This window comes from Eptesicus fuscus, chromosome 20 (genome assembly GCF_027574615.1).
Source record: "Eptesicus fuscus isolate TK198812 chromosome 20, DD_ASM_mEF_20220401, whole genome shotgun sequence".
In the NCBI taxonomy this organism is placed as follows: Eukaryota; Metazoa; Chordata; class Mammalia; order Chiroptera; family Vespertilionidae; genus Eptesicus; species Eptesicus fuscus.
Window position 1 is genome coordinate 38,154,030 of NC_072492.1, and position 23,605 is coordinate 38,177,634.

At 50.5% G+C, this 23,605-nt stretch overlaps 1 protein-coding gene across 2 annotated transcripts; it reads left to right on the forward strand.

The window, feature by feature from the left end:
* The first annotated feature begins 7,537 nt into the window (after positions 1 to 7,537).
* HEATR9 (HEAT repeat containing 9) lies at positions 7,538 to 18,918 on the forward strand. 2 transcript variants are annotated; one of them, XM_054709528.1, is made up of 15 exons: positions 7,538 to 7,718; positions 9,266 to 9,315; positions 10,943 to 11,124; positions 11,352 to 11,481; positions 11,688 to 11,744; positions 11,917 to 11,973; positions 12,622 to 12,679; positions 13,035 to 13,165; positions 14,505 to 14,687; positions 15,031 to 15,123; positions 15,230 to 15,349; positions 16,418 to 16,491; positions 16,956 to 17,007; positions 18,111 to 18,197; positions 18,444 to 18,918. In XM_054709528.1, the coding sequence occupies exons 1-15, from the start codon at positions 7,631 to 7,633 to the stop codon at positions 18,801 to 18,803; spliced, it is 1,722 nt and encodes a 573-aa protein (XP_054565503.1). In that variant the 5' UTR covers positions 7,538 to 7,630; the 3' UTR covers positions 18,804 to 18,918. The 2 variants fall into 2 exon arrangements, with proteins under 2 accessions (XP_054565503.1, XP_054565504.1); XM_054709529.1 differs by lacking the exons at positions 11,688 to 11,744; positions 11,917 to 11,973; positions 12,622 to 12,679; positions 13,035 to 13,165.
* The last annotated feature ends 4,687 nt before the right edge of the window (positions 18,919 to 23,605 follow it).

The following is a 23,605-nucleotide window of genomic DNA, read 5'->3' on the forward strand; positions in this document are numbered from 1 at the left end:
ATCAGCTTTCTATTAAAATTTCCAAGACAATTACGAAGCTGGCTCCTGGCATGATTTCCTCCTCGGGGACCCTCCTTCCTCATGAGCATTAAGCACGCAGGGGCGCACACATCTGGTGTCCTCCCTAGATTTGGGGGTGATGGCCTTGCTCAGTGAGCAGGGCTGGGAGCATGAGCTCTCTGAGGAGGGGCCTGGGCAGGACAGAGCAGGTAAAGTAACTAGTGGCTCATCTACCCTAGGGGGAAACTAGAGGCACTACATCCCCACCCCCAAGTCCCCAAGAATTTATTTCACTCCCTGCCACAGCACCTCCATTTCCTCAGACCTTCCCCTTCTACCCTGGGCTACTCTATTCCTCATCCCCAGTGAGGGCTCCTCTACACACTCCTGCTCCTGGAGTAGATTTTAATGGCAATCCCAACACCTCAGCTCTTTCAAATAAAGGGAGTAAGTAAAGAGGTGGGAGTACTCCAACTCTCCCATCTATGTGCCCCTTCATGTGAACCTATATTGACAATATAAATCTTTGTAATTATAGGGAGCGGAGCTGAGCACTCACTGTGTGCTGGGCGTTGCCAGCCCCTTACATTCATCATCCCTCATCCCCACAACCCTATGGGGGAGGCAGTATTATTAACCATGTTTACAGTTGGGAAAATCCTTGGTAAGAGAAGGAAACAACTTGCCCAAAGCCCCAAAGTAAAAGAAATAAAATAAAAAAGGGAGGGGAGGGGGACATTTAAACTCATGAGGTCTAATGTCAAAGCCCATGCTTTTTTTTTCAATCCTTAATTTGTAAAACTTCAAACCTACAAAAATGTGCAAGAATACACCCATTAACCTTCATCTAGATTTGAATGGTAACATTTTACCATATTTGCTTTGTCTATATGCGTGTGTGTGTGTGTGTGTGTGTGTGTGTGTATAGTTGATATAATACATTTTTTCCAAATTTGAGAGTAAGTTGCAGATGTGATATCACTTCACCCCTAAAAGTTTCAGTACATATTTCACACTCAGGAAACCTAACATCGACACAATACTATTTTCTAAACCACAGGCCATGATCAAAGCCCCCCAATTGTCCCAATGTCTTTTACAGCTATTTTTTATTTTTTATTTTTATTTTTTTTTTTAATTTCTTTATTGATTAAGGTGTCACATATTTGTCCTCATCCCCCCATTCCCATCCCACCCCTCGCCCCACGCATGCCCCAATCCCCTGTTGAACTTAACCGTTGGATAGGCTTATATGCATGCATACAGGTCCTTTGGTTGAACTCTCCCCCTCCCCCCCACCCTCCCCCTACCCTCCCCTATCCTCCCTCTGAGGCCCGATAGTCCGATCGATGCCTCCTTGCTTCTGGTTCTGTTCTTGTTCCTCAGTCTATGTTGTTCATCATTTCCCCTAGATGAGCGAGATCATATGTCACTAGATATATACTAATAAGCACTGAATGTGAGACGAGCAATAATAGTTATGCTGACAGGCAAATGAATCAGTCTGTAGCGAGCTTCCCCCTGGACCAACAGTTCTTTTGAGACTCAATTTCAATGTCCAGTAGTTCCTTATGTGTACATGTCAGCACTGACCCCCCAGCTCTGGATGGTGGACAAATGGCGGTAACGGAGGTCCGACTCCCTCTGGTTTGGTCTCGGCCGAACCCAGGGGCACGGCGTCACCCGGACTAAGGGGCACGTGGCCTCACCCATACCCAAGGGGCGCGTGGTCTCACCCGGGCCTGGGACCCAGCCTCACCCGGATGGATCCAGGGGCACACTGCCTCACCCGGACCCAGGCTCTGGCTTCACCCGGACCCAGGGACACTTGGCCTCTCCCAGACCCAGGGCCACTTGGGCTCACCCGGGCCTAGGTGCACGAGGCCTCATCTGGATCCAGGGACACATGGTCGCACCCGGACCCAGGGACGCTTGGCCTCTCCCAGACCCAGGGCCACTTGGGCTCACCCGGACCTAGGTGCACGAGGCCTCATCTGGATCCAGGGACACATGGTCGCACCCGGACCCAGGGACACTTGGCCTCTCCCAGACCCAGGGCCACTTGGGCTCACCCGGACCTAGGTGCACGAGGCCTCATCTGGATCCAGGGACACATGGTCGCACCCGGACACAGGGACGCTTGGCCTCTCCCAGACCCAGGGCCACTTGGGCTCACCCGGGCCTAGGTGCACGAGGCCTCACCCGGATCCAGGGACACATGGTCTCACCCGGGCACAGGGACGCTTGGCCTCTCCCAGACCCAGGGCCACTTGGGCTCACCCGGACCTAGGTGCACGAGGCCTCATCTGGATCCAGGGACACATGGTCGCACCCGGACCCAGGGACGCTTGGCCTCTCCCAGACCCAGGGCCACTTGGGCTCCCCCGGACCTAGGTGCACGAGGCCTCATCTGGGTCCAGGGACACATGGTCGCACCCAGACCCAGGGACGCTTGGCCTCTCCCAGACCCAGGGCCACTTGGGCTCACCCGGGCCTAGGTGCACGAGGCCTCACCCGGATCCAGGGACACATGGTCTCACCCGGACACAGGGACGCTTGGCCTCTCCCAGACCCAGGGCCACTTGGGCTCACCCGGACCTAGGTGCACGAGGCCTCATCTGGATCCAGGGACACATGGTCGCACCCGGACCCAGGGACGCTTGGCCTCTCCCAGACCCAGGGCCACTTGGGCTCACCCGGACCTAGGTGCACGAGGCCTCATCCGGATCCAGGGACACATGGTCGCACCCGGACCCAGGGACGCTTGGCCTCTCCCAGACCCAGGGCCACTTGGGCTCACCCGGGCCTAGGTGCACGAGGCCTCATCTGGATCCAGGGACACATGGTCTCACCCGGACCCAGGGACGCTTGGCCTCTCCCAGACCCAGGGCCACTTGGGCTCACCCGGGCCTAGGTGCACGAGGCCTCAACCGGATCCAGGGACACATGGTCTCACCCGGACACAGGGACGCTTGGCCTCTCCCAGACCCAGGGCCACTTGGGCTCACCCGGGCCTAGGTGCACGAGGCCTCACCTGGATCCAGGGACGCATGGTCTCACCCGGACCCAGGGACACTTGGCCTCTCCCAGACCCAGGGCCACTTGGGCTCACCCGGGCCTAGGTGCACGAGGCCTCATCCGGATCCAGGGACGCATGGTCTCACCCGGACCCAGGGACGCTTGGCCTCTCCCAGACCCAGGGCCACTTGGGCTCACCCGGGCCTAGATGCACGAGGCCTCACCCGGATCCAGGGACACATGGTCTCACCCGGACCCAGGGACGCTTGGCCTCTCCCTGACCCAGGGCCACTTGGGCTCACCCGGGCCTAGGTGCACGAGGCCTCATCCGGATCCAGGGACGCATGGTCTCACCCGGACCCAGGGACGCTTGGCCTCTCCCAGACCCAGGGCCACTTGGGCTCACCCGGGCCTAGGTGCACGAGGCCTCACCCGGATCCAGGGACACATGGTCTCACCTGGACCCAGGGGCGCTTGGTCTTTTCCAGACCCAGGGGCACGTGGCCTCACCCGGGCCTAGGTGCTCGAGGCCTCACCCGGATCCAGGGACACATGGTCTCACCCGGACCCAGGGACGATTGGCCTCTCCCAGACCCAGGGCCACTTGGGCTCACCCGGGCCTAGGTGCACGAGGCCTCATCTGGATCCAGGGACACATGGTCTCACCCGGACACAGGGATGCTTGGCCTCTCCCAGACCCAGGGCCACTTGGGCTCACCCGGGCCTAGGTGCACGAGGCCTCACCCGGATCCAGGGACACATGGTCTCACCCGGACCCAGGGACGCTTGGCCTCTCCCAGACCCAGGGCCACTTGGGCTCACCCGGGCCTAGGTTCACGAGGCCTCACCCGATCCAGGGACACATGGTCTCACCTGGACCCAGGGATGTTTGGCCTCTCCCAGACCCAGGGCCACTTGGGCTCACCCGGGACTAGATGCGCGAGGCCTCACCTGGATCTATGGACCCCTGGCCTCACTCGGACCCAGGGGAGCGCGGCCTCCCCCAGACCCAGGGGCGCTTGGCACCTCCGCAAGAGTCCCGCCTCTCCCCGCAGGCATCTGGGTCTCCCACGGGTCCCCAGAAGCTGGATTTCAGTGTGATGGAGAGCTAATCTCCCCTAGGTTTGGAACAAAAGCCCCTTTCCCCCGCCACCAACCATACCCACGCGCCTCCACACCTCATCCCCTCCGATTTCGCTGGTTTCCTCTTCCCTCTTAGCTATAAATCTACCATTCAGCCATCTCTCCTGTAGTTCTGGATGGCAGAGGCTCTGTCCTCCATTCGTGCCCCTGAAATTGCTGTGCGCGGTGGAGTTCGCAGTTCCTTTGTTTAACTTAGCCGCCTTCTTGATTCTCCTCTGTCAAAATGGCTTAAAGGGCTTGAATGTAAGATGAGAACTCCTAAGAATCCTCCAAATCGGTGTTGGCAGCCTCCGGGGCCTCGAGGATCTCACTGCGCAGTTCGGCCAGGTCGGTGGCGCGGATGCGCCCCTCCTGCAGAAAGATGGTCTCTTCCTTCACAGAGAGCCGCTGCGCCGAGTCCGCGGCCGCCGCCACAGCAGCTGCTGCGGCGCCCACGAGCCCATGGCCCCGGCTGCGGTGCTGACTGAGAGGAGCAGCCGCCCGGTCTGGGGAGACGCGAGCAGCAGTCGCCACCCTCACTAGTCCATGTTCCAGTTGTATTTCCGAAACTGCCATGTGAGGCAACACATCAGCCTTCACCTCCGCCGTCATCTTTTTCGAATTCCCCAATTTGTTCTTCTTAATCCCTTGAATTCAGTCAACTCTACTGAGGTCTAGTGGCGCCGGGAGGTGCACGGAGAGGGCGCCCGGGCCTCCGTCCGGTGTGCGGAGCGCGCGGCCCGCGGAACCAGGCGCGCGGGGGCCTCGCGGTGGGGATGGGCGCTGGGCGGCCGCCGGGCTCCGGGCGCCGCTGCCGCCGCGGCGTCCCCAGTGCCCCGGGCCGGGCGGCCTGCGGGGGCGGCGCAGTTGCGAAACTGAGTGAGTATCTACAGTTAAGTCTTGATTGTTGTTGGTGTCACTAGGAGGAATTGTCCTCCAGGCCAATTGTCCATGAGGACCCTCTTTGTCTATATAGGAAGAGTTGCTGTGCAGGAGACATGAGGCTCCTGTGTCTGTGTCCCTCTGTATTCCTTGCAAACACCTCTGAGAGAAACGCGCCCTGGAGTTTCGCCCGCTGCCTGGAACTGGGTTTCAATGTAGTTGGAACTGGGTCTCAGCGCAGTCTGGCGCCTTTGTCTCCTTCCCAGCAGGGCCGTTCAGTGGCGCAGGCAACAGTCCCTCCTCTGCGCGCCCTCCCGTGTGCGCCTCTGGAGCCGCCGCTCCTCTGTGCCTCTGCCCCACAGGCCAAATTCATTCCCCCAGCATGTGCCTGGCTTCCCAGGGTTTCGCCCGGAACTGGGGTTCAGTGCAGTCGTAACTGGGGTTCAGCCCGGTCCGGAGCCCTTGTCTCCTTCCCGCTAGGGCAGTTCAGTGGCGCAGGCAACAGTCCGTCCTTTGCGCCCTTTCCTGCGCGCGCCTCTGGAGCTCTGCCTTCCGCCGCTCCTCTGTGCCTGCGCCCCACAGCCCAGATTCATTCCCCCAGCCTGCGCCTGGCTTCCCAGGGTTTCGCCCGGAGCGGGGTTCAGTGCAGTCGGAGCCGGCGCTCAGCGCAATCCGGAGCCTTTATCTCCTTCCTGCCAGTGAACGCCGGCCAGGCCGTCAGCCGCCCCTTCCTCTCCGGCTCCATCCTCCCCGCAGGCGCGCGTGCTCGTGTCTCCGTCCGTTTCTCCATACCTCAGGCTTTTGCGGCTCCCCCGACTGTCCCCGTGGCCTTCTCCTTCTCCCCAGCTGTGGGCATTTCAGTCCGCCAGCTTTCCTGTGGTTCTGGACGATGACCGTTCTGACCTCTAGTTGTATTTTTGAAATTGTTGTGCCCGGCTGCGGGTTAGGTGTTTAACCTATGGCGCCATCTTGGTTTCTCCCCTACAGCTATTTTTTAAATCTAGGATACAGTTATGTCCACATAGTGAATTTAGCTGCCATGTCTTTTCAGTGTCCTTTACCAGACTTTCTCTGTCTTTAAGAACATTGATATTTTGGGGAAGCTCAGATAAGATTTTTGTAGAATATTTCATTTGCATTTGCCTGATTGTTTCCCCCTAATTAAACTCAGGTTTAATTTTTGGCCAAATTACCAGAGTGATGCTGTCTTTCTCAGTGCAGCACATCAGATGTCAGTTACCTAGAGATGTCAAGTCTGATGGTTTAGTGGCCCATATTCTCTTGCTACAGTGAGCTGCCTGCTGTGTGCCAAGCACTGTGCTAGGCATTGGGGGTGGGGGTCAAGAACAGAATAGAGGGGTGAAGGAGCTACCAGCCACAATCTGTACTTACAGTCTAGTGAGGAAGATGAAAAGACCCATGAACAGAGAAAACGTAAGACAAACCCTTTGAAGGGAAGCACCACTACAAAAGGTTGTGGTCATATTGTGGGGTAGGAAGGATTACACCTAAATGGGGTGAGGAAGGGTGCCTCAGGGAGAAAAGAGACTTTAAGAGATAACATTTAAGCCCTAGCTGGTTTGGCTCAGTGGATAGAGCGTCGGCCTGCAGACTGAGGGTCCCGGATTCAATTCCAGTTGGAGGCACATGCCTGGGTTGTGGACTCGGTCCCCAGTGTGGGGCATGCAGGAGGCAGCCCATCAATGGTCCTCTCAGCATTGATGTTTCTATCTCTCTCTCCCTCTCTCTTCCTCTCTGAAATCAATATATATATATTATATATTTTTTAATGATAACATTTAAGTAGAGTTTAAAAGATTTAAAACAGCATATGCAAAAGTAGGGGTATGAATGGTCTTAGCCTAGAGTTAGTTCAGTCTCTTGCTACCAAGGAGGGAGGTGTGTGTTTAAGAGGGAGCTTTGAAAAGCTCCCTGCCATTTTCCTGACGACTAATCCCAAGAAGAACCTCTGCTCCCAACACCGGTTTATGTGAGCTTGACACTTCACCAAACCCTTTGACTATCTCTTTGAATTTATGCCTCACCATAGCCCCTCTAGTTAGCTAGACAGACATGACTTTCCCGCTTTTTAGATGAGGACACTGAAGTTCCCAGAGGTAAAATGACTAGCTCAATCCATACGCCAGTAGATGCCAGGGCTGGGGCTAAAGAAGGGAACTAGAGCCCTGGCTGGGTAGCTCACTTGGTTGGAGCATTGTCCCGATGTGCAAGGGTTGCAGGTTCAATCCCCAGTCAGGGCACATACCAGAGTCAACCAATGAATGCATAAATACTAGTAAGTGGAACAACAAATCGATGTTTCTCTTTCTCCCTCTCTCTCTCTCTCTCTCTCTCTCTCTCTCTCTCTCTCTCTCTCAAAATCAATCAATAATTTTTTTTTTGAAGAATGGAACTGGAGCATTCTAGTTACCTAGGAGACCTGGTTGCTCAGCACTTGGAAACTTCCATTTCCAGAAGCCCAGACATCTCACTAGTTCCTTTTGTGCAGAAGACAGGTCTCCCTGAGCTGTGTCTCCACATCCCCAAAAGCCCTGTATTCTTCTACCACCACCACCCTGCCCTCTGGCCCCACCAGGAGAATAAAAAGATGGCCTACGAAAAATCAGTCGATTTCTTTGAAATCGCCAGGTCAATGTTCGAGTACCCATGGCTGGAATATCCAAACAGGACCAAAGGTGAGGCTGGAATGGAGAGGAACAGAATCAGGGGCAAGGGCCTGAAAAGGAAAGCCCCCTGGCTCCCCTCCCTGGCAAGGGTCTGAGTGAGTTCAGCAAATCCATGGGGTGGGTCAGGGAAAGCCCATGGACACTTGGATGGTTCCCCACAGCTGGCAAGGTAAGTCTCCAGGGTCTTCTAAAGTGGGACATCTTTTGTTTCCCAGGGTCTGCTCCCACACCTGCACCCTGGCTCTCTACCTAACACTCACACCTGCAGGTCTTTGCACAAGTTGTTCCCGAGCCTAATGCTCCTCCCTTTATCTATCTGGCTAACGATTCAGTGATGGGCAACCTTTTGAGCTTGGTGTGTCAAACTTCACCAAAAAACTGAGCATCACTCGGGTAGTGTGTCACTTTGAGGAAAAAACTAACTCCAAGACTCTAGTCGCAAATGTTTCATCCTCAGGAGCAGTAAATGTTTCATCCTCGGCATGCGGCCGCGTGTCATCAGAAATGGCTACGCGTGTCAGTGCTGATATGCGTGTCATAGGTTCGCCATCACTGGCTAACTCCTACTTGGACTGAAGACTCAGCTTGTGCAGAGTCTCTGGGTAAACTAGTACTGAGCCAGGTTAAGGGTCCCTCATCTGTACCACCTGTGCTATCACCTGTCTTCACATTTGTTTCCCTTTGTTAATCACTAATAACAGTCTGTCTCACCAGCTGGTCCAGTGGCTCTCAAAGTGTGGTCCCAGGACCAGCAGTATCAGCATCTCATTAGAAATGCAAATTCTCAGGCTGAATCGATCCTCTTAGGCGAGTGGTCAGCAAACTCATTAGTCACCAGAGCCAAATATCAACAGTACAACGATTGAAATTTCTTTTGAGAGCCAAATTTTTTAAACTTAAACTTATTCTAAAATAGACTCGCCCAGGCTGTGGTATTTTGTGGAAGAGCCACACTCAAGGGGCCAAAGAACCGCATGTGGCTTGCGAGCTGCAGTTTGCCGACCACGGCTCTAGGGAATTGCTCGAACAAACTCTCCAGGTGATTCTAATGCACACTCCAGTTTGAAAAACACTGGCCAGGACCAATGGTTTCCACCATTAGCTGCACATTAGAATCCTCTGGGGAGTTTCCTCTAATACCTGGGCCCCTTCCTCAGAGAATCTGTTCTGATTCTATTAGTCCTATGTAGGGCCAAACCTCAAATAATTCCAATATGCAGCCAGGTTGAGAACCACTCTGCTAGACCAGAGTTCCTCAAACTTCAAAGTACATATAAGTCTTGTTAAAATGAAGATCCTGATTTGTGAGGCCTGGGGTGGAGCCTGAGAGTCTGCATTTCTGAGAAACTCCCGGGCTATGGCAATCCTGCTGTTCCACAGACCACATTTTGAGCAGCAAAGTATCGGGAAACCATGAGCCCCTTGAGGACAGGAATGAGACCTTATTTACCTCCCTGGTGCCGAGTACTCCTGTTCACTAAGTGCTGAATAAATGAATGCCTGCATGGATGATTCCTTAACCCACCTTTGTGACTGCTGTCTCATTTGTCCCACAGAACTCAAAAAGGCCTCAGTACCTGTTTACCTCCCTTTGTCCTGCCACCAGGTAAGACCCCTAACTTCTGCCACCCTGGGAGCTTTGTTAAGTAGGAGGGGCAGCAGACTGTCCCTTCCCTTTAAAGTCGGTTCACAGAACCCTAGCACTCTCCCTTGGGCACGTTAAAGTTCCCTTGAATAATTCCAATACGCAGCCAAGGTTGAGAACTTCCTCTGGTCCCATCTCTGAGCTGGGCTGAGTAACGAGGGCAGAGAAGAATTTGTTAGTAATTCTTGGATACATCACTTTCCTTCTATGAGCCTCAGAAGCCTCCTCTGTCACAGACCAACCCTTGCCCAGCACCCTTCATGGAACTGTTGTGAGGTGCCATCTGCAAGGCCTAGGCTACGCAATCAGTGCTGAATGATGAGTCATTTTTATTAATTAATACAGAGATCCTCATAAAACACAGAGCACCCAACTAAATTGAATTTCACATAAACAATGAAATGTGTGTGTGTGTGTGTGTGTGTGTGTGTAAAAAGCCAGTGGTCCTAACACCGTAACGACCAAATGAGCAGCGGCTCTCGGGGTGGGCTGGGCGGGGCGTGAGCTACTAGTGGCAGAGAGCTACAAGCAGTGGAGGGCGGGGTGCAAGCTACAAGCAGTGATGGGGGGGGGGGGGGCGGCCAGATGAGGCAAGCAGAAGAGAGCTAGTGTATGTATATAGTGTATGTATACATACACACACACACACACTAGGATATATATATATATATATATATATATATATTAGGATATATACACACACACACATATATATATATACATACACACACACACACATAATATACACAGTATATATCCTATATAATAAAAGCCTAATATGCTAAGTGTCCTGTCAACCAGTCAGCCATTCAACCAATCAAAGCTTAATATGCTAATGATATGCTAAGGCCACTCAACCACTTGCTATGACGTGCACTGACCACCCGGGGTGGGGGGACACTCCGACAGATAGGTTAGCTTGCTGCTGGGGTCCGGCTGACTGGGACCGAGCAAGATGGGCCGCAGTCCCTCTCGGGCTGGCCAACCTCCCGCATCCCTCCCCGGCACCGATGGTGCACCAGTAGGATTCCTCGGCCTGGCCTGCACCCTCTCGCAGTCCAGGATGAGGGACCTGCCCCCCCCCACACCCCCTGAGTGCACAAATTTCATGCACTGAGCCTCTTGTGTGTGTGTACACACACACACACACACACACACACACACACTAGTGCAGTAGTCGGCAAACAGCGGCTCGCGAGCCACATGCAGCTCTTTGGCCCCTTGAGTGTTCTAACGCCACTTCTTCAAAATAGACTTGCCCAGGCAGAAAACCGACTTCTGCGCATGGGCCACGAAGTTTCAATCTCACTGTAGTGCACGCCCGCACATGGTATTTTGTGGAAGCACCACACTCAAGGGGCCAAAGAGCCGCATGTGGCTCGCGAGCCGCGGTTTGCCGACCACTGTACTAGTATACACACACACACACACACACACACGCACACACACACACGTGCGCACACACACACATACATATATTCAGTATATAGCATTCATTACCTGAAATCCAAGTTTAACTGAATATCCTGTTATTTGATTGCTGTTTACTAAATCTGCAACTGCTCTGCCATCCACCCTGTTCTCCCAGACACCAAAGGAAGAGTTCCCCCCAAGTCCAGAGTGCTGGAGGCAGCACCCAGCCAAGCCAAACGCGGCACCATACTGCTACTTCGAGAAGCCTGAGCTGTACACACACTGGCACACCCTGTATGATCATCAGCAGGAACGGATGGCCCAGAAGATGTTGCAGAAAATGAGAGATCAACCTAGGTGTGATTGACTGCTCTGCTCCACACCATGTGCACCTTCTAGGAGAGAGAACGAAAGGGTGTGGTGGGGCAGGGAGTGGAGCAAGTGGGCCTACAGATCCCAGAGAAGACCTCAGGGTAGAAGGAGGCTCATCTGTCGTCCTCTGGCTGAGGACCAGGAGTAGAGGAAAATGTGTGAAGTGGGGCGGGAACCAGGGACCAAGGCTGTCTGTGCCATCTCTCACACAGATACCACTTCAAAGAGGGAAGTGCCATCCAAAAAGTCCATCTCCCCATGATCAAGTTGACTACAAAATATCCGAAGGAACCCAAGACTTTACACCCTATGGAGGACCCCTTAAAGTGGCAAAGATTAAAGGTTAGGGACCATGGTGGGAGGGAGGATAGAGAGACTCCCTTCCTGTGGATGCCCTTACCTTGAGCTCACACCGTCCTTCAGCCCTCAATCCCATCATCGAGAACAAGGAGGAAAAGGGATTGGATTGGATGAGCTTCTTTCAGTTTGAAGTTTTACAGCTATATTTATTCCTTCCCTCCTTTCCACTGGCTCCTTTGGAAGGGCAGGAACTCACAAAAAGCCTGAAATCTCCCAGAGAGGATGAGCAATACTATGCAGCACAGGTGAGAAGTTGCAAGGGTGGAGGTAGGAGTTGGCTGAGTTGAAGAGGAGAAAGATGCTTGAGGTGGGGGTTGGGTGCTGTTCCAAGAACCAAATCCAGTTGTGTACAGAGAATGGTAACCCCTGGGGTGGTATCCAAGGTCTCTTCCCTGTCCTCTACTCCTCTTCCTGCAGGCTCTGGGGTGTCTGGGCATCAGTGACGAGTCTATCATAGAGGCACTATTGCAGGTGGTAAGTCTGGGGCTGCACCGAGTTCAGGAGAGGAGGGAGCAGGGCATGAGGTGTGTAGGACATGGGCACAGACAAGGCCACAAGGATGGTGGGTCAGATCTAGCAAAGAGAGCCACTAGGGTGCAGCATACGCCAGCTCATGCCCTTTAAAGGGCAGCTTGATCTAAAAGGATGGGGGAGGTGGGATCTGAAGAGTCCTTTTGTCTAAGAAGACACTCAACTGAAAAACTAAGAAAGAACTGAGACTGAGTTCATTCTCTCCCTTAACTGAATCAATGCCTCATATTTATATGCCCATTTATTATGGAGAGCGTGCATCCTTCTACATAATCTTATTTAAATCTTACAATACTAGGAATAGGTGGTAGTATCTGCATTTTCCTAATGAGAAAATGGAAACTCGGAGAGGCCAAGTGACTTGCCCAAGGCCACATGGCGCATAGATCCCAGATAGGTATTTGAACAAGTCTTACTCCAAGTTGCGTTCCTTCCATTGCACCTTCCTGGCTGTACTCTGTTTTGAGTACAGACAGGTCACTCTCTAGGCCTCAGTTTCCTCATTTATAAAATGAGATTAAGCTGAGATTCTTAAAGCTCTGACATCCCATCACCTTATAGCCTGTTTCCACCACCTGCCTCTTAAATCAGGTCGAAACTGGTCCAGAGAGAGTGAAGTATGAGGCCTATAGAACCCTGGCCATCCTGGGTAAGTATATCCTCTCCCTGGCTGGGGAGTTGAGAGAGGTGAGGCAGCGCAGCCACTCTCCCATCTGGGTAAGGACAGAAGGGTAGTGCAGTATATGCCGGTACTAACATAGCACTGGGCAGTGTCTGGGAACTCTCCTAGGTACTGTTGGGCAGAGAGAGAGAGGTGAAGTGAAAAGGGAGATTGGAATTGTGCTTGCGCTCAGCCAGCTGCTCTGGTGTCCTGGAAAGATGGGCAACATCTTGGGACCTAGTACTTGGAATTTATGTCTTTAGGGCACAGTGGTGTCCAATGGATCCTGACAGAGAGGAGCAACCCGAGGCTCTGCCCTGACCTCAGGACCCTCCCTGTCTAGGTTGCCTGAATAAGGATGTGATCCAGGCTCTCATCAAGCAGTTGAAGGAGCCAAATGAGGAGCAAAGGATGGATACTCTGAGGGGACTACGAGTAGCTCTGAACTTCTGGGCTGCTATCCCCAAAGACAAGGTGATTGGGAGGAGATCAGTAATTGAGGCAAGGTAGGGCAAGGTAATTGATGGTGTTGGCTGGAGGTTAGGTCAGGGAGAAGGTAACCTAGCTCCTGATTTTGATGGGAAGGCATTGTCCTGTGGAGTTTCCTGAATAGAAGCACTGGCGTAGCCACCTACCAGTTACAACCTACTTTTGCCCCCCTGTGTATAGCAAGAACAGACCACTTTCCAAGTTTTGCTGGAAAGGATTGTAGGTGGCACCAGGGGTGGATTCTAGAAAAAGAAAAATAACATGTTTCTAGTCTGAGGGGTAATAATTCATTAGTTAGAAAACTGGTCAATTTGAAGAGAGTGGGAAGAGTTGTGCGGCAATGTTCTCGAGTAGGTGAGAAGAAATGAGATCTCTAACACACAGATGGACAGACTGACTGGAGATAAGGTGGTTTGGTCTACAGTACAAGTGGAAAGGAAGAAACTATGGGGACAGGTGGGAAGTTGGATAAAAGTGGTGGTATCTCTGGAACTTGTACTTGCTCAGTAAAGTAGGAAGCAAGGTCATTAGCTGAGTGGAAATGGAGGAAGAAAGCGTTAGAGGTACCAGAGGAAAGGGTGTGAAGTAGAGGGTGGGAAAGAGAATTGCCTGGAGAAAAGCAGTGTGATCAGTAGGCAGCATTAGGAATCTACATGAGGTTTGTGTTCAAACGTCTAAAGCAAGATCAATCATTGTGACTGTGTCTTTCTCCAGGAAGTACAGGCACAGAGCAAGTAGAGAGTCGAATACCATGAACCAAGATAAGGTAAAGGAGTTGAGGCAGGAAGTAATTATAGCAGGACCATAGAATTTAAGCTGCGTAAAGAGGGATGAAGGTGAGGAGCAATGAAATCGCGCTTAATGATGATTAGTCCTTGTGGAGTCCAACTGTTAACATCAAGAGGTGAGCTGGAAAGATAGGTGGTGATGGTCAGAATGGGAACCGTGAAGTGTAGAAATTGTAGTAATAAGTAATGATAAAGTCTTTGTGGGAATTAGTAGCTGACATAGAGTGGAGTACAAGGTTATTGGAGGGGAGGAGCTGGATCAGTGACATGTATATATTTTTAAATGCTGGGAATTAGACAGCAGAAGTGTTAAGAGAGTAACACTGACCCATTCAGAAGATAAAGTCATAGAGAAATGATAGGATGTGACCTAGGAGCAAGTAGATGACAGCAAAAACAAGAAGTGGATAAAATAATCTGATAACATGAGATTCATTTTAGGGAGAATGGTCTGGAAGCAGCAAAGAATTGCCCTCTTAACAAAGCCTGGCTGAGAACATAGTCCCGGCCCATTTCACCTCCTGTCTTCCTCTCAGAGGACTCAAATCGGGGATGAAGGGATGCTGGCATCTGTGCTGCAGATGCTGATGCTGAAGTCACCGAATGAAGCAGCCTTGGAGGCAGCCCTGTGTTTGGGTTTCCTGAGACCCTGCAGCAACACAGCCCGAGACTTCTTGCTGCAGTGCCTATGCCACGGGTCCATGTCCCAGAGGATGAAGGTGTGCGGGGCAGGAGGCTGGATCCCTGGGAAGGACGGGGGAAACAGAGGCTAGTGCTGACTTCCATGGGGGTCTGGACCCTGTCATCCTCATCCCAGGGCAAAATAGCTTCAGCAGGGAGTACTGCAGGTCCTCTGTGTGTGAATGTGTATGCATGGGTATGGGGTCATGTGGACCGGCATATACATGAGTCTGTGCACATCTGATTTGTATTCATTTATGTATGTGCACACTCAAGAGGCAGGGCCCCACCTATTCCTCACAAGTTCTAGACTCAGCCCTCAAGTCGGCCTGGCCATCCAGATGCTTCTTGGACCCCACCCACCCTGCCTACCCCCCATAGACACTTAGGATGCTGGTCAAGATTATGCGTGTACACTCAGCCGAGGTCATCAGGGCCGTCCTAGACCAGCTGTGCTCTTCTTGTGTCCTTGAGGTGAGTCTAGGGCTGCCTAGTACCCTTCCTTCTCCAGCACTAGGACAGGGTTGGGGGATGGATGAGAGGGAGTCTATCCTTCATGGCTCCCCACCCCTGCCCTCAGCACCGCTTTGAGGCCACCCAGATGCTCAAGACCATCGGGCTGGAACAGATCCAGGCACAGGAACTGGAGGGACTCACATTTGAGCTACTCAGGAGGAAGATATTCAATGAACCCTTCCTCGTGAGACCAAAGCTCCAGAGCCCAGGCAGCCCAAAGCTGTCTCTCTCCCTTCTCAGACCTCCCCTGTCTTGGTTCCCACCACACTGCCCCGCAAAGAATCACATTCACTCTAACCCACTCCATTTCCCTAATGCAGCCCATTTTCAAGCCACCTTGCCTTTGCTCAGACAAAATGCCCCAGTCATCCCTCTCCCCTCTGCAAGGTCACACTGGTAAGTAACTCCTGTCTCCTTCTGCCTACTCAAATATGACAGCTCCTTCAAGACCAGGCTAAGCACCACCTCCTATGGGAAGCCTTCCCAAATCACCACAAAGAACATCAGCTCTGCCCTCCAATGTTCCATTGCTTTTACCTTTACAACAGCTTATACAAAACTAGTCACACAACTTTTATCTAAAGACATTTTCCTAAAATGTAAATCAGGTTGTGCCTTACCTGTGCATAAAACTTTTCAATAGCTCCCCACTGCCCTCAGAATGGTTTACTGTCCTTCACCGCCCAGCCTGCTTACGCCTCCAGCTTCACCTCAACCACTCAACTCCTCAGAACCACACACCAACTATGCTTAGGATGACCCTACCCTGATTTATACCTGTGATCCCAGTGTAACTACTCAGAGTGTCCCATGTTGAAGAGTCACAGTGTAGTCACCTTGATAAACTGAACTATTTTCTGTTCTCTAAACACTCTGTGCTCTCTCTCTTGCCTCCAGGCTTTTATACATGTCCTCCCCCGCACCCACACCTAGAAAATCACCCTTCCCCAGCCCTCTGCCTGGTTAACACCCACTCACCCTTCAGGTTTCAGTTAAGGCATCACCTCCTCCAGGAAATCTCCCTGGTGCCCAGACTAAGTTAGGAGACCTTCCTATGTGCACCCTACCCTTAGTTTAGTTGTAACACTTATCACAGTAATGTAACTGCCTACTCACCTGTCTGCTTTCCCCACCAGACCTTCCCTCAGGGAAGGTATATGCAACAAACTAAGCATTCAACAAAGGTTTGTGAAGCACTTAAGGGTGCACCCCAGCATTCCTTCTCTCTTGTCCCATCTTAATCCCTCTTCAGGCTATGAGGCAGGCTGTGGCAGAAACTGTGGAAGAGCTCAAGATGAAGCCCATGATGATGAACTTGGTGGAGGAGTGAGTGGCTTAGACTGGGAGCTGCCAGGGCCAAATCCTAGGAGGTGGGAATGGGGCAGAGGAGCAGAGAGAGCTAAGAACTTGCTGCCAGTTCTCAGCTCTCACTTGCCGTTGCCCCTGGCCAAGTCACTTTTTGACCCCTGGACTTTCCTTCTACTATAAAAAGTGGTAGGATTATACCTACCACTCAGGCTTGCTATAAAGCTCAAATTAAGATGAGGACATGAATGGGACTTGTAAAAGGTAAAGTTCTGAACAGATATATTTGTCACTCAGCACCTCCTCAGTATCTCCTTTTCCCCTCCCAGCCTCTTCTGACCCAAGAAACAAGAGGAAAAAATTAATGAAATTAGCATCACTCATCAGCCTTATGCTCAACTCACTCTGGGCTATAACAAGAAACTATCAGCCTTCTTCCCTTCCTGCTTAACTGAACCACAACACACTTTCTCCCTTCTACACAGGCAACTAATGAACCCACAAGCCGCTTCACGCCAGGAAGCAGTCATCTCTTTGGTAAGGCCAGTTTTGCTTCTTTGATCAGATGTGTTGATGGCAAGGGCAATAGGCAACTGAGCAGTTACTGAAAGGGAAAAAAGGCTGTAAAGTTCCGGGTTGTTCACTTGTTTATTTTACAACTAGGGGCCCAGTGCACGAATTTGTGCACCTTGAAAGGAACAGTGGGCCGTGAGGCTGCAGTGGGAACAAGGGTGGGTCTTGGCCCATCCTCTGTGCCCCTGCCGGGCCCTTCCTGCCGCGGCCCCCTGTACCCTTCTGCCTGCAGCCCCACTCCCGCCGCCGCCACTGCTGACCCCACGCACTGACAGCACCAGCCCTGCTTGCACCCACTCACAGCGTGGAGCAACTGGGGCCAGCACCAGCAGCGGGTGCAAGCAGGGCCGGTGCTGTCAGCAGGTGTGAGCAGTGGCTGCTGCCCCAATCGCCCTTCAGGAGCAGGGAGGGGTGGAGAAGCCCTCAGGGGCGATCGGGGCCGGCAGCCACAGCTCACACCCGCTGACGGCCCTGAGCCATCAGGACTGGCGCTGGCAGCAGGTGCGAGCAGCGGCTCTGGCACCGGGTGTGAGTGGGGCCACAGTGCACGGGAGCAAAGAATTTTCAGTAACCACCAGAGGCTCACCCCGATGATAGCAACCAGCACCCTGCCTAGGTCTGGCAGCCCCACTCACCTGCTCCACCATCCTGCCATGCTTTGCCACCTGCTGCCCCTGGTGGTCAGTGCACATCACAGTGACTGGTTGTTGGTTGTTCCACTGTTCTGTCTATTTGCATATTAGGATTTTATATATATAGATTCCAGCCCTACCAGGAGTTCAGAGTAACCTTTTCTTCAGGATTAGAGGACAGTGGGTTAAGGGATAAGGGACAGAAGATGGATGTAAGAGAATTAGATATTAGAGAAACTTTCTGAACTCTTCCTGGTGAATAATGTGCAATGGAACCTAATGCAGTGGCCCCAAAAGGCAAGGAAAGGGATACCTCAGCTGGAAAGTCATTATCTCCCACTCTCCAGGCCACAGAGCCATCACAAGGGGACTAGAATTGACAAGGGAATCTTCCTGGGGCTGATTACTTAGGCACTCTCCTTCTGCCTCTACCAGGGCGTCCTGGGGATCCGCAGCCCACAAGTGTTCCACTTGCTCCTGGACATGCTAGATACAGAAAACAGCCAGTCTGTAAAGAAGAGTGTAAGGCATTCCTACTCTCCTCTTCCTCTTCTAACCCCTCCTCCAAGCCTTTCCCATCTATCTTCACTACTTGCTTTGTCAGGAGGGAGGAGAGGGGAATAAGTCCTCACACACTGTCCCTTGACCTCATTCCTTGGGGCCATAGTGCCCTGTGGCTAGAGCTCCCCCTCCCATGGGTAACCCCCTCCACTCCCACCTAGCCTTAGCCTGAAGTGAGCCAGCCACAGAGCCTTTATTTCAATGCAGCTACAAGAAACACTCACTATTTTGGCCTCAATTGATCCCTGGATCGAACACAAGCTGAAAAACAAGGTTCTCTTTGTATCTGAGTCACCTCCGACCAAGGAGAAGGCAGAGCCTACAAGGTTCAGAAAAGAGAATGAGAAGCTAGAAGAGTTAAATATCCGAGACTTTCGACTTGCACGGCTGAGCCCCTTGTTTGTTGCAAAGTCCAGTGCCTCATCAGACCAACAGGAGAAGTTGAGGGCCCAGAAAAGGTTTACCCGTTACCTCACCTCTGCCTTCACCTCCTGTTCCCCTAAACCACTAAAACCAAAGTCACAGGCCACAGGGCCTTGGACACCAAAAATCAGGAAACAGCTTTAGATCCTTGCCAAAACCTCCAAATAGGTCCGTTCTTTGGGCCTAGCCCTCACTTCCATGAAGATGCTTCTCAGGCTCCCCTGAGAAAATGTCTATACTTACCCTCGATGAATAAATGAATGCCACTTTTTACCTATGCTGTTCCCTTCATCAGAGGCTTCACTGAAACACAGGTCTCCTCACGCTGGGTTGAAGGGACACGGAGGACAGAACCAAAGCTATTCTGGATGACCGGCCTGCCTCCCTAAACCAAGCCCTTGTCTATAACCAGAACTTACTAACAAAGCTAGAGTAAAGCTTCTGCCCCCAGAGCGGGGTGGGGGAAGGACTGCTGAAGGGAAAATAGGAGAAAATCCTGTAAGCATGGCTCTTGGACTACTTCCTCTTATTTACTTGCCCAATCCCCCACCACTCTCTCAGAGGAGATAATTAGGCTGTAGTCAAGACCAACCACACTCTGCTCTCTCTTCTCCTATGCCTACTTTCTACCCGGCTCAGGGCCATTTCTTTGGCAGGCCCTATTTATCCTTCCAAACTGCTTTAGTTCCTCCTTGTTTACCGGAGGCTTCAGTTTCCCTTTGCCAGTAGGACCTGCCACACCAATCCCAACCAATTATGTCCACCCTCAAGAAAAAAGAAAAAAAGTCTAGACTTTGGAATCAGATCTGAAATCTAGGAACCACCATTTACTTGATCACAGACTTCATCATTTTCTTCATCGTTTTGGAGTGAAACTCAGATATCCTTGTCTTTAAAAACTTGCTAATTCCACCCTGGGTCAGGGCAAGGCTACGTGCCCCTGGGTCTGGGTGAGGCCACGCGCCCTTGGTCTGGGTGAGGCCGCGCGCCCCTGGTCCGGGTGAGGCTGCGCGCCCCTGGGTCCGGGTGAGGCCACGCGCCCCTGGGTCCGGGTGAGGCCACGCGCCCCTGGGCCCGAGTGAGGCTGGATCCCAGGACCGGGTGAGGCCGTGCGTGCCCCGGGGCCCGGGTGATGCTGGGTCCCAGGTCCGGGTGAGGCCGCGTGCCCCTTAGTCCGGGTGAAGCCGCGCCCCTGGGTCCAGGCGAGACCAAACCAGAGGGAGTTGGACCTGCATTACCACCATTTATCCACCATCCAGAGCTAAAAAGTCAGTGCCAACATGTACACATAAGGAACTGGTGGACATTGAAATTGGGTCTCAAAAGAACTGTTGGTCCAGAAAGAAACTTACTACAGACTGATTCATTTGCCTGTCAGCATAACTATTATTGCTCGTCACACATTCGGTTCTTATAAGTATATTTCTAGTAACACATGATCTCACTCATCTAGGGGAAATGATGAACATAGACTGATGAACAAGAACAGACCCAGAAACAAGGAGGCATCGATTGGACTGTAGGGCCTCAGAGGGAGGGTCGGGAGGGTGGGGGTAGCGGGGAGAGATCAACCAAAGGACTTGTGTTCATGCATACAAGCCTAACCAATGGTTAAGGACAACAGGGGGGTGGGGGCATCCGTGGGGAGGGGTGGGGGATGGGAATGGGGGGATGAGGACAACAAATATGTGACACCTTAATCAATAAAGAAAAAAAAAATAAAGAAAAAAAATAAAAAAACTTGCTAATTCCAGTATACAGCTGGGATAAAGAACCACTATTATAAACAGCCTTATTTTAATCATATCCACTTTCATCTTAATGACTCTCAAATCTGCAACTGTAACAGATTCATTCATTTGGTCAATATTCACCAAGTCCCTAACATGTGCCTCAGACTGTTCTAGGCACTGGGTAGAACAGTGGACAACAGACAAGGTTCCCTACTCTTCTGGAGCTCATATTCTAATCGAGAGAGAAGTTTATACCCACAAAAAGATAATTTCAAATACTGAAAAGTACTGTGAAGACTTAAGAGGTGATGTGAAAGTAACTAGGAGAGGCAGTATTTTATTTATTTAAAGATTTTTTTATTAATTTCAGAGGGAGAAAGGGATAGAAATACCCATGAAGAGATCAGCTGCCTCCTGCACGCCACACACTGGGGATCAAGCCTTCAACCTGGGCATATGCCCTGACTGGGAATCAAACCATGACCTACCTCCTAGTTCATAGGTTGACACTCAACCACTGAGCCACACCAATCAGGTAGAGAGAGAGTGAGGCCGTTTTTTAGATAAAAGCCAAGGAAGACCTCAAATTTGACCCTAGTTGTAGTGAAAAGGAGTCAGCCACATGACTATCAGAGGAACGAGAATTCTAGACTATATACAAAATACTGAAGCAGAAGCATATCTGATACCATCAAGGATTATGACCAATGTGCTCAAAACAAGGTAAGTCTGGATGTTATATAATGAAGTTGAAGAGGTAGACAGGCCAGATCCTATAGGGCTTTGTAAGCCAGGGTAAGGAATTTGCCTACTTGCAACAAAGTCATTGAAAGGGTTTTAAAGAGGCATGACATATGGTCTGATTTACATCATTATAGTATCACTTGGCTGCTGTATGAAAAAAATCGATTTTAGAGGGGCAAATCTGGGAGGACCTAATAATGGGCAATTGCAATTGTCCAAAAAAGAGATGACTGTAGCTCATACTAGGATTGTAACCAAGACTATAAAGATGGTTTCAGGATATATTTTGGAGGTGGAATTAAAAGGAACTGCAGGTATAGAATGAATGAGAGAAAGTAAATATAAGCTCTAAAGTTTTTTACCTGATCTGATCTAGGTGGACAGTGAGGACATTTACTGAGATGGAAAAGACTAGAAAGAGAGAAACGGACTTGGAGAGGGAGATGAAAAGTTTTGTTCAATCCTGGAGGAGTTGCCAAGAAAAATCAAATTTATTTAGTACATCCTAGTAGAGAGGTCAAGTAGGCAGCTGGGTATAAACCCGAGTTAAGGGGAGAGGTCAGGACTGAAGACATAAATTTGGTAGTCATCACTGTATTAGGTGGTATTTAAAGCAGTAACCTGAATGAGTTTGCCCAGAATAAAAGTGAGTGTAAATAAAAAAGAGAACAGAGATCAGAACATGCCAAGGAACTTCCAACATGCAAAAACCAAGTAGAGAAGTTAGCAAAAACAAGTCAGTATAGAACAGTATCAGGGAAGTGTAGTTTTCTGAGCTGCAGATTTGCACATCCAGATGTCTAATGGATGTCTCTACTTGTAATTTTGAGTGCCCCAAACTCAACATACCTAAAACAATTCATTCCCACCTTGTTCCCACATCTGTTCCTTATTCAGCGTTTCCCACTTCAATAAATACCTATCCAATTGCCTATGTCAGTAACCTAACTCTTCCCTCCCAACTATTTCTGACATGTAGCCAAATCCTGTCAAATTTCCCTCATTATTTCTCAAATCTATTTAGTTATGTCCTCATCCAGTCAATATCTGAGCTCAGACCAGTATTTCTCACTGGCTTACCATTGTCTCCTGTTCAGCTTCTTCACTTTAGCCATTATTGTCTTTCAGTAGATACCTAACTCAGGTCAGGACACTCCCCTGATTAAAATCTTTTGACTCCCTATTTGAAGGCAGGGGAGAAACTGAAATGCAAGGACCTTATGGTAAAGCTTGTTTACCTCTCCAGTCTTATCTTTTGCAAGCCTATCTTTGAACTTCTCCCTCACAATGCACTACTTACACTTCTCAAGCCAGCGTCTATTCCTCAATCTCTTCATTCCTCTAATCTATTTGTTGATGTCATTAATTTTCTGCTGGGAACACCATTTCCTCAACCCAGCCTCATTACTTGGCCAATTCCTACTCTTCCCTCAAGACTCACCACATCTTCCTGATCCCATGACTGAATTAAGTGTCCTTCAAATCAGCTCTCAAAAGCATCTTGCATTTATTCTTATTGGAGCACTTATCTGTATATTGTGTTTGCTTGATGGGCACATATCCAGCATCTGGTATAGTGCCTGTCCCAGACTTCTGGTAAGGGTAGAATAGTTTTTAATGAATACCAAATAACACACCATGTACACTATTGAATCGTTACTCTTCTTACCTAGCCCTTAGACCTCCATATTCCCAGCATCTAGAACATTGCCCTAAATAAATGGTTCTAAATTATAAACTGGAACTCTCAAAATCACCTGGTGAGCTTGACATAAAGGTTCCTAACTCCTTCCCCACATCCTCACCAAGTTCTGATCCAACACACCTGAGATGAGGCTTAGGTAATCTAATTTTGACAACTCCCTCAGGTGATTCTGATGTGCAGTCATTCTTTAGAAACTGCTATTTTAAACAGAGTAGAAGCTCAATAAATACTGTTGAAAGTAACATTTTAATTTAATGAAGTAGGCTCCATTTCCTAATTCTTCAGGGTTAGAATCTGCTGTAACTGAATCCTGAGTGCGACAGAACAATGCATTAATATACAAAAATCCACAAAACAAGAAGCCTTTATTGCAGTATTATAAAACACTTTCCATTTTGGCAATATTTTACAACGCACTTATCTTCAAGGGTTGGAAAGGAGAAAGTTGGAAACTAAAGGGGAAAATTCCAATAGACATTACTAAAAGAAAAACTGTCCCAGCCCTCCCACCCAAATAAAATTCTAAATGTCACTTAATTTCACTACCCAAGAAGAGGCCACCAGGAAAGCAGCAGGCAAAACTCTGGCAATTTCACTATGGATCATGTCAGAGACAAAGGAACATTCAAAACAGTCATCAGTATGGTCGGTTGCGCTGATCATTTCTGTAGTCATTTCTAGGAATGAAAAATAAAGAGCCAGATTAAATTCTAATTTTCTACCAAAGGGGCGCATCAAATACCTCTTCAGGGTGCTGGTGACTG

What these genes read in the sequence shown, in the direction of transcription:
- HEATR9 (XM_054709528.1), top strand. Translation starts at nt 7,631, where the DNA reads ATGGCCTACGAAAAATCAGTCGATTTCTTTGAAATCGCCAGGTCAATG. An exon ending in ATATCCAAACAGGACCAAAG is followed by an intron (nt 7,719 to 9,265) that starts GTGAGGCTGGAA and finishes TTTGTCCCACAG; the next exon opens with AACTCAAAAAGGCCTCAGTA. An exon ending in GCCAGTCTGTAAAGAAGAGT is followed by an intron (nt 18,198 to 18,443) that starts GTAAGGCATTCC and finishes ATTTCAATGCAG; the next exon opens with CTACAAGAAACACTCACTAT.